The following is an 11,494-nucleotide window of genomic DNA, read 5'->3' on the forward strand; positions in this document are numbered from 1 at the left end:
CAAATTTAAACAAAATTCTTACATTTTTTCAACAACGACAACATACCAGACGAAGAACCTATTTCCCATCGCACGCGATTACGAGGCATTCAACAAACTTACTCGAATAAAACTAGAAGGATGAGAGCGACCCCTATGTAAAAGTTCTTTTTTCCCATTCTAACTATGATAGATCGATAGTCGTGGTTGATCAAGAATCTTAAGCGGCGAAGCTAACTTTTTTATCATGTTGCATTATTTTTTTTTGCGAACTCCCCTCACACGGTTCATCGTACTGAAGTGATTCGAAAAAAATGATTAGGTCCTTAGGCTCAAATTTGAGAAAATGACCAAAAAACCCCTCAAACTTTAACCCAAATCTCAACTACACACCTATTCTTTACGGGGGTCCTATGACCCCCTGAACATTTTAAAAATTGAATATTAACACCCCTAAAGGCTGACATGACAAGAGAATGCGTTTCACTCTCTCTTGAGAGAGTGAGAACAACAAAAATTCTATATTAAAAAAATATTTTAAATATGTTTTATATAAATATATATAATTTCAATTATTATTTTTTCTTATTCTTTTTGTTTTTCTTCTTCTTCTCCTTCTCAAAACAAAAAAATCCAAGAACCCATTAATGATGTTCCTCATCTTCTCCATCCCCAATTTCATTATCTTTCTCTATCTTTCTTGAACTCATTAATAAAAATTATATTATCATATCACTTAAGTTTTTCACTATCAGTACAATTACTAATGATATTATAACTGTTAGCAAGTGGATTCTTCACTTTCTGAATCTTTCAACCAAAAATATCAAATTTTTACTTCAAATTGCCCAAAGATGAAAATTTCCATCACACCAAATTTCCTAGTCACCAACAATATGGAGGAATTTTCAATTTACGACAGCTCAACATACTGGCCATCATAATTGTGTTTTTTTTCTAGTGACATGGTTAGACTTGAAGATTTCGCCTTCGTATTATTCTCCCTTATTTACATCTTCTTCCTCTCCAAAATTGCCTTCCCAAAAATTTCATCTCAAACAAATCCTTCGATTTTCAACAACAAAATTCTAAATTTGTACGTTACAATTGGAGCCCTTATAGGATTATTCCTCCCAATAGTCTATATATTCGAAGGAATTTACGAGGGCGATAAAGAAGGCATCAAAGCAGCAGCACCACATGTTTTCTTGCTTGGCAGTCATGTTTTTATGGAAGGTGTTACTTTTAATAGTATATTTTCGTTGCCCATAAGAGTCTTTGTTCTGATTTTATATAATTCGAGAACATTAAATTATATACATGGTGAAAATAAGATGGATACTTCAATTTCTTGGGGTTATTATGACTATTTCTTTCTATATGACCAAGATCTCCATAGCGGCAATACTTGTTCGTCATTTCCAATTTCATTATTGGTGGCTCTTTGGTTGTCGGAGTAATGAAAGACGGGAAATTTACAAAAGGGGAAAAGAGAAAAGAGAATGGAAAAGGGAAATATTAAAGAAAAAAATAGTAAGAATCGAAAATTACGTGGAAATATTACGTGGCATTACATGGCACACGCGTGGTGCTCACTCTCCAATACACATGTGGGTATGAGTTTTTAAGGATTAATAATTTCACTTTTAAATAGTACAGGGGATCATAGCACCCCCGTAAAGTATAAGTGTGTAATTGAGATTTGGGGTAAAGGTTGAAGAGGTTTTTGACCATTTTCTCCTCAAATTTTAGACTTTTTCTACAATGTCTATAGACGAAATGCTTAGTTTCAGACTACAGTGAGTTCAACATGTCAATTGGGCTATCAATCAGGCCCAATCCATCAACAGGTCTGGGCCCATCCAGTAGCAAAAACAAGGCAGGCCCAAATTTAGTTGAAGAAAATCTCAAATTGGAGTGGCCCATTAGATATTGTTGGTGATGAGGTAGAACGTACCCGTGAAATAATCGAGGTGCATGCAATTCGATACATTCAATCCTATACTCATCTACCGAAAAAGGAGGTGACATGATCATTTTGACGACAGATCAAAAAAGAGATTGATAATATTTTTGAATTCCGATGCCTATATCTAAATATAGAAAGCTTGTTTAGCACGGAGAGACAAACACACAACAAACAACATCAACATACTCGGTGTAACCCCATGAGGGGCTCTGGGGAGGCTGGAGTGTACGCAAACATTAGACTGGAGGAACTCATATGAGATCGAAAAAGATAAAATGATTCGAACATGTAAAGGGCAGTTTCATTAACAAAAGTTCTACTAAACTATGTTACAACATAAAAGAAGAGATACATTTAAAGCCTAACAATGAGAACCAAGTTTAGTTTTACTTCCTACATCGCCACGACGACACAGAGAAGAGAGCGCGATCTTGCCAGCATATCACCACGCAGCCGTTCTCTTCCTTGATCTTGTATCCTTCGCAACTGTAACTCTGCAATAACCTCCTCGCCTGCAACATAGCGTAATAACTCAAAGGCACATTGCCAAAACCGGCTGTGTCGAATCTTTGGAACCACTTTTCGAGCTTCTCATGCCTCTCCTTTCGCTCGATCCCTTCACATGCTACAATGCTCTTAATCTCCTCGCCTAATAGCATCTTTTCCACCTTTATTCTCTCCAATGATGTTCTTGGCAGCGTGGATTCAAGACAATCGAACAATGCAGCGTAAAAATGTAAAGACTCCGATAGCCTCTCCATCAGAGTTGTCGCGTTGTGATTAGAATCTTGTTCTGTCACCACCATAACTTTTGGCGATAAACCCCACAAAGCATTGAGGAAACTATCCATCTTCGATGAACCAGTTGAACACAGCGGGGATGAAGAAGCTGTGTCGTTGCTTGGACTACAACCGTTAGCCATATCTTTCTCGAGAAACTCCCCGAATGTGTTTTGGTTGATTAGTGCCCTCGGCAAGGTGACACCGTTCTTATGCTTTAGAGGCAAGGGGGACTTCTTTTCGTTATCATGAGCAAGAAGGGTGTGCAATTGCATTATTGAACTAATCGCGAGAGCCTCCCCGGTTTTCACCCGAAGCTTCTCAACATCAAGATTCTCCAATGTGCTAACAACTTGATTGAACTGAAAAGGGATATCGAGCTTTTCGGCTTCTTGAGTAAGCACATGTGCCATTTGATCTAACACCTCTTTTTGCTGATGAACCCCCGTAATGCGCAAATGTGGCGGTCCTTCAGGACGAGCGCTTAAGTCCTGAAGCAACGCACGCCATTGCAAGGGTTCAGCAGCATTAAGATCAACGATATGAACCATCTTTTCCCCTTCCATAGCTTCGATTATAGCTTGATTCGTCACCACAAACGCCACTTTCAAGAACGGAAAGATCTCGAAAAACATCTTCCTAACAAGAATTTCTTCCGAGACAACCGATAACTTAGTCGATCGCAAGGCCTTAAAAAGACCAGGCCAACTTCTAAGAATCCTATCAGCTAATGCCTCATTGAAATACGAAGCAATTCTTTGCATAGTATCTCCACTAGGAGATGCAAGTTGCGAAATGTGATCGAGTGCGATGTTAGCATTCTCAAGACTACCAGAAGCCACATGACTAGCACAAGCAAGCAAAAGATGTATCAAATACAACCCTCTTTCTTCAGATTTCAGCTCCTTAAGCCACTGATTCGACGAACCAAAACCCAAACCCGGTGATAAAGACATCACGGGAAATACTTGAAGTGGTGATGATGAAGTCACTGATGAAGAACCATCATCTTGTAACATTGTCTCAAAACTGAAACAGAAAAGCGAAAATGCCAATGAGATTACAAGGCCGGGAATTAAATCCTCAGGCAGCCAACGAACTACTAAAGAAAACACTCACACACCTAAGGAACATTGAATCAAGACACAAAATTTGCAAATAAACCAGATCAAGATAACACAAGGAAGCTCTTACAAAGTATCAAGAAAGACACACACAGAGAGTATATACAACTAGATGATACATTAAAAAACAGCTCAAACAAGGAAAAGAGACCAAACCAACTAGTGTTTCAGTCCAAAATTTTAAAACTCAGCATAAAAACAGAAACTTGAATTGGTAAAAATGAAATCTTGGTTCAGTTTTTGACAAATCACCAAACAGAAAACAAAGTAAAAACAGAACCAAAGTGACAAACTTAGCAAGAACTCACCAAATTTAGCAAGAACCAAAACTCCATAAAGAAAGACCAAAACAAACTTAAATTTGACAAGAACTAACCAAACATGGCAAGAACCAATAGCACACAAAGAAAAACCAAAACAACTTTAAATTTGACAAGAACTAACCAAACATAGCAAGAACCAAAAGTACACAAAGAAAGACCAAAAAAACAATTCAAATTTAGCAAGAACACACTAAATAAAGAAAGAATCAACACAACTCAAATTTAGCAAGAACTCACCAAATAGAGAAAGAATCAAAAGTTCCTTAAAGGGTTATTCAAAACATCAAAACCTCACCAAAAAACACTAAACAACTCCCTAGAAAAGCTACTTCCTATAGTGAAAAAACTAGTTCAAGACTCTTTACTTTTTAAGGAAAGAGAGAGGAAATGAATAAGAAAATGGGATTGTTCGGGGTGCTTATTAAAGATGTGTGAAGGGGGGTGGGGTGGCGTGGGGTGGGGTGTTTGACGTGGGGGTGGGGTGTTTAAGTGTGTTGTGTCAGGTTATGAAAGAGTTTCTTCATGGCTACGTTTGTCGACAATGGCGTGGGTGAGGTTTTTGTCCTTACTGTTTTTGCATTACTTGTCTTTTTGCTATTTTCTTGAACAACATGGAATTTGTGAGAAAATGAGCAACCTTTTTTGGCACTTTTTGTTTAGCTTTTTATTAGTCTTTCCTAAATCTCTCTCACCACTCCCTCCCCCACCCCTACTCCCACTCAAGAGTGAACATAACGTCGAATAGTAGTAGAGTCAAAATTTTCACTAAGAAAAGTTAGAATATAAAGATTCACCACTCGGAAGTGAACATAACGTCGAGAATGAGAAAAATTGGCTATTAAGCTTCTTTGAGTTTAAAATTAGCAAATGATCTACTGAGAAGATTTGACTATTAAGCCTCTTCGAGTTTAAAATTAGCAAATGACCTACTTCTGTTTTCTCATCCATTGGATTGATAATCGATCTGTCCATATATAAGTTGGATCGATGATCAATTTGTCGGATCGATAATCGATATGTCTATATATCCGTCGAATATATAATAGATCAGTCTAAAAAATGAGTCATTTCCCCCCCAAAAAATAAATTGTAGTCTATTTAATTAAAAAAAATAAAATTGAAAAGTCCATTTAACAAAGAATCTCGTCGAACGGCAGTAGTAGAGTCAAAATTTCCACTGAAAAAGACTCACCACTTAGGAGTGAACATAACATCGAATAGTAGTAGAGTCAAAATTTTCACTAAGAAAAGTTTAAATATAAAGATTCACCACTTATGAGTGAACATGACGTCAAGCAGTAGTAGTAAAGTCAAAATTTTCATTAAAAAAATTAAAATATAAAGATCCACCACTTAGAAGTGAACATAACGTCAAGCAGTAGTGGAGTTAAAAATTTCACTAAGAAAAATTAGAATATAAAGATTCACCACTCAGGAGTGAACATGACGTTGAACAGTACGAGGGTCAAAATTTTCACTAAAAAAAGTTACAATATAAAGAAGTGAATTTACAAAGACTATCAAGATTGTGACCAAGAGATTACAGATTCAAAACGAGGGAACAACGACCTCTTATAGAAATGCAAGATAGGGCTTTGATAAGAAATATTTATGATTTGATCCTTTTCAGACTTCACACGTAGTAAAGGTTTTAGTATAATGGATTGTCTTTTTTCATATATATAAAAGAAAAAATCTTCTAGGTTATATACTATAAGTCTATATTTTTTATGAAAGTTATCGATTGACAAATTGTTGATAAATATTATATATATGAACTCATTACTTTCAAAATAAATTAAGTTCGACGTTAATAATTTTAAAAGTTAAACTTTGAAATCTAAAATCTTGAATTTGATTCTGACTCACACACAATAACTTATTTTTGTTATTAGTTGGAATTTTAATCATACTTAACTTTTTATATGCAGTTAGTGGTTAGAGTATTATCTTTCTCGACTTTTTGACTAAGATCGAGTAATTAATAAGGTAGTTGATTATATTACCTCTTTTTTTCATAATCAAAAAATTAACAACGCATGATTTAAAATTCGATGAATAATAAACTTTATCTCTTCACTTTTGTCTACTTAGTACAAGATGTTTGTAATATTATTTCAATTGGTCCTAATTATACATCATGTGTTATGTTCTTACTACTATATTAAAATTACAATGCAACAAATTAATCTGATTTATTGTACTCCTTTTTCGATGTTAAGTTAGTTTTTGAGTAATTCGTTAATGTAGAGATTATTTAAATGATCATGATGCATGTAAAGTTAAACCCTACGCAAAATAATTATAGAATTTTTTACCTTAAGTAAATCAGTATTTATTTTTATCTCAGTTTAATCTTTCACCATGATAAACGCCTGTGCTTTGGAATAATCGCCGAGCATAATTTCTATTTTTTTTAAAAAAATATTTAAATTGTTAATTCAAAACTCTTCATCCTACACGGAAAAAACGCAACTTTAATCCCTAAAATGGGGAAAAGGTAAAATGCTTTTCGCGCAGTGATTATCGACAAAATGTTTTTTCGCGGTGATTAACTTTAATTATTGCATATACACGAGTAGCGTATGACGACGGATTCAAACAAGAGTTTATCGAAACCTGAATCAAACTATTTAATAACAGATTTTAAATTTAAATTCTATGTATAACAAAAATCACTTATATGTTAATTGAATTTTATAAAATTCAAATTTAAATAGATCAAATTATAATTTTTATATAATACATAATATTAAATAAAAAATAAAATTTTAAAACTAATTAAACCCCAACCCCCACCTCCCCACTACTTTTTTTTTTTGGTCTTAAAGAGAATTTAAAGTGTGGAACAACTTTTTGGTTGTATGTTTGTCATGACATAAGATGTATAGGGAATCAAAGGGTGGCCAAAAATAAATAAATTATGATATTCAAAAAAAAAAAGATTATAATATTTCTTAAAAAAATATGTGAGTCCAAACATGCCCTAACAAAGACAAGTAAAAATACCATCATTTTCTTTTGTAATTTAGTATGGAATAGTGGGAAATTGCAAATAATATTTTGTTTGTTTGTGTAATATAGCCAAAATACTTTTCAAATTGGTATTTATCTTCTTTTGTCCTAATATATAACAAGACAAAGAGGCAAAGGAGTTAAAGAAAAAGCCAAATGTAGACTCCACCATTTATGGTTTTGTCATCCACTTGTTACAATCTTAGCTATAACATAAAATAATGAATAGAAAAAATTGGATGGTTTTTGAAATACTAGGGGCATTAGTCTAGAGTTATCGGATTTAGTTGAACTCAATAATTTTAATTAAATATATATAAATATTATTGAGTTCGGGAGGTAATAGGACTCCCATAAAGTTAGAATATGTTGTAGTAGGTTAGGTCATAGTAAAGGGGTACTAGATGTTTTACTCAAATATTTAACTGAAGACTTAGCTACTTAAACGAATTAGGATTCTGAATTCGTTAATTTTAGATTTTGAGTTCGACTCATTTTTTTCTTGAAAATTTTAAAATGTAACAAAGAAGTTTAACAAAGATCTCAGGTTCAAATTTTTTGGGTACGGAATCGCCCTTTTTAGAAAGAGCTTTATCTCCCAATGTGAAACTTTTCAGCGTGAATTTGAAATTGTCCGAATCCAATATGGATATCATACATTGAATAGAAAATAAATCAAAATTGAATTATGAATTAATTAATTTTAAATTTTGACTTCGACTCTTTTTTTTTTTCCTTGGAATTTTTGAAATATAAGGGAAGTTTAACAAAGATTTCAGCTTCGAGTCTCCTCGTGTACAGAGTCATCTTTATTAAGATGCGTTTTATCCTTCAATATGGAACTTTTCACCGAAAATTTATCAAACTCCAATACGAATATCAGACACCAAACAGTAACTAAAAAAAAAAATAAGAGAAGTCTAACAAGGCTAGTGTTGAAAGAATAGGCCACGTTTACAATGTTAAAGATGCCACGTATTTGATTGGGTTTTGATTTGGGTGTTATGGGCTATTGGGCCCATATCTACACTCGTTTACATTTCTAGGCCTCTTTTTATTTGCCTATGGGCCTATTTACATGAGGCTAATATCTTGTAAAAGGGGTTATTTACATTTTTGTCCCTATTTTGTGTTGATCTTTAGCTCATCAAAATAAATAATTTTGACATGACTTGTTATTTTTGTATTATAGTTTCATAAGTGATATTTTACGTCTTTTAAAAACTTGAGACTTACTAGGCATAAGATTGACTTCCAAAATAAAACTAAACGACTAGTTCATTTGAAGGACAGAGCGTGCAGTTTAATATGTAAAAATGACATTAATGGCTATCCATATTAAGAATCCTCTTTCTATTTTGTGCTCGAATATTTATGCAATTGGAGATCTTGAATTCATGAAATTAGTCATGGTATCCACAAACTGACTCAAACACTATCGTTATACAGAGTAAACAAAATGAGCACAACTATGTATGTCAACCAAAGAGTAAATACATAATTATCCCACTGATGTTGTCCGAAATTTTAAAAAAGATATATAAACTTTAACTTCGATCTATTGCCCCATGATTCTTTTTTATTCCGTTCCAAATACACCATTTTGGACCTCTGTGTGTATACACGCGCCACAGACGTGTGAAAGGGCTTAAAATTGACTTTTGACCAATAAAAAGCTGCCACGTGTAAATAATTAATATATAATTTGTATATTTAAAAAAAAAGAAAAAAAATATTTATTTATTTTTTAAAATTACCCGGTACCCTCCCTCTCTCCCCCCCAACCCACCCTTTCTTCTTCAACACCATTAAAGCTTTTTTTTTTTAAAAAAAAAAAAATATCATTAAAGCTCAACAGAATATCTTCTTTAACACAATATCTTCTTCAACACCATTAAAGCTCCTCCATTAAAGCTCCATTGAAGCTTTAAAAAAAAAAACTTTAAAACTCCATTGCTCCATCAAAACTCATTTAACTATCTTTAAAACTCAATTCAATCATTTAACTATCTTTAAAACTCAATTCAATCATAGAACATTTTTTTGAATTGATTTGAACAAAAAAAAATAGATGGGAAAAGCTATTTTGACGAAGTAGAGGGTTAAGGGAGATGCTGATAGGGTGGGGGTATTGGACGGAGGGTGGGGGTGCTGAATGGGGGTGGGGGTGGAAGGGAGCTGCTGGACGCCGGAGGGGTGCTGGATGGGGTGGGATGGGGAGGAGGGGGTGGGGTGGATGATAGATTGAATAAAAAGGAAAGATTTATTAAAAAAAATACAAAATTAAATATATTTAACACGTGGCAACACCTGATTGGTGCGCGTGTTCACTCTCTCTGTTGTGGCTGAGATTCAGCGAAAAATGATGTATTTGAAACGAATTAAGTAAGAATCGTGGGGTAATAGGTCGAATTCAAAGTTTAGGTGTATTTTTGAAAATCTCAGCCAACATCAGGGGGTAATTATGTATTTACTCTCAACCAAATAAAAAGAAAGAACTCTTGATTTTTGTGTGTTTATGTAGTAGTACTTTGGAGACCAAAATATCCTTACTTATTAAAGGAGTACAAGTACCTCTTATCAATCTTCAGACTTTGGAGTTTTACGAGGGTTTTTATTAGTCTATTCACATGAACACACAGACATATTTTTCGGCCACCATGTCTCCAAATTGTTTGGGTAGATGTTATGTTAAAATAGGTCAGATCGGGTGAATAAGAGTAGAATATTTTTTTTCCCAAAAATAGATTATTTATATCGATTTGTTTTTTTTCGTTAATTAAAGGATACAAATGAAAACGTTACTACTGACGGAGGCAAATATGATCGAATAGTATGATAAAAGAGTAAAGTAAGTCAATTTTCGAAAGTAGTGGAGGATAGACCCCTTTTCATTTATATAGTTTTCATTCTTCGAAGACCAAAATACAGTTTCCTTACTTTTATTAGAGCTTTGCGAAGTGTTCTTATCACCTCCCCCCTCAAACCACGTATTCTCCGACCACTATGTCTCCAACTTTTGATAGGGTTTTCGTCAGCAAAAAGATATGGATGAAAGCTTTAGTAACGGCAGAGACATATATGACCCAATAGTATGACAAAAGAAAAAAGTAAGCTAATTATTGAAAGTAGAGGAACTTAAATTTGGCCCCTTTTCGTTTCTATATTGAGTAATTTATTTATTTCTCAAACTTTTTATGATTGTACTTTGAAGATCAAAATACCGCTTCTTTACTCTTATTAGGATTTTTTCATAGGATTCTTATCAATTTCGACCCTCAATCCCACCCCTTCCCAACAACACACATTCTCCCGCTATCATGTAAGTGTATGTCTTTTTGTTCAAGTTTATACGGTTTAGGGGGAGGGGTGGGGGGTGTGACAATGGAACCAACCCCCAATACAGAAATAAGTCACAAACACAAGAGAAACCGAGAGCTCAACAAGAACACTCTCTCAACAGTAGCTAAAACACAAGAGAATCGAGACCACCAAAGGGATCACAAGGGGTATTTCTAAACCAAAACAGTAGTGATAACACGTGATGAACACAATATAACAAGAACAACAACACGAGATAACAACAACCCAGGGTTTTCACTAGAACAACAACAAACAATTATAAGAATGAAAGGGATAGACAGTGACACATTAACCCTTACAAGAACTAAGAACCTAGGTGTATCTTAAATACTAAGACCCTTAACTATTGTAAAAGCAACACCAACACTCTTACTATGACACAAGAGGGCGTGGACCACTCAAGCAACAAGGTTTCTAACAATGTTTTGCAATACTAGTGATTCCACAATAGCATCATCCTCATTTCAGCTTGGTGGCTATTCCAAGCCCTACAACAAAGGTATTACACTCCTCATACTAGAGAGAGTTTGGTTCAAGTGTCACAACTTTCAATATCAATAAACAACTAAAGAACTAAAGACCTAAAACTAGTCTATTTATAAACTTATTACAAACATAAGTGAAATGTCCCAATAGCCCTTAAGGAAGGGGAGACAAAATGTGCCTATGGAGTGTAGTGTATGGCCGGTTCTTGGTGTGTGATATGGTGTCCCTTTGCACTTCACTTGCACACTTCAAGTCTCGGGTTCGACGCGCATTCTCATAAGTTCATCTTTATGATTATTCTTGTATCATTGTGGCGGTTGGAAAACAAGTTACATCGAGACTATTGCACTTTTGAGGTGATATAAAAATAACATTATACTCCCAAAATAACTAATCTCGGGTTCCATGTAATTTGTCCTAATCAAATATGGGATAAGCTCATCCTTAAAATGATC

At 34.2% G+C, this 11,494-nt stretch overlaps 1 protein-coding gene across 1 annotated transcript; it reads right to left on the minus strand.

Annotated features, from left to right (window-relative positions):
• Nucleotides 1–2,224: 2,224 nt before the first annotated feature.
• LOC107851490 (scarecrow-like protein 3) lies at nt 2,225–4,874 on the minus strand. The gene is made up of 2 exons (XM_016696540.2): nt 4,413–4,874; nt 2,225–3,757 (listed from the first exon to the last, which is right to left on the minus strand). Exon 2 carries the CDS (start codon nt 3,745–3,747, stop codon nt 2,335–2,337), a length of 1,413 nt encoding a protein of 470 aa, XP_016552026.2. The 5' UTR covers nt 3,748–3,757; nt 4,413–4,874; the 3' UTR covers nt 2,225–2,334.
• Between the last annotated feature and the right edge of the window lie 6,620 nt (nt 4,875–11,494).

The sequence above is a fragment of the Capsicum annuum genome, chromosome 12 (assembly GCF_002878395.1).
Source record: "Capsicum annuum cultivar UCD-10X-F1 chromosome 12, UCD10Xv1.1, whole genome shotgun sequence".
Taxonomy (NCBI): domain Eukaryota; kingdom Viridiplantae; phylum Streptophyta; class Magnoliopsida; order Solanales; family Solanaceae; genus Capsicum; species Capsicum annuum.

Excerpts from the sequence above, each read along its gene's own strand:
- LOC107851490 (XM_016696540.2), bottom strand. The coding sequence starts at position 3,747 with ATGTTACAAGATGATGGTTCTTCATCAGTGACTTCATCATCACCACTT.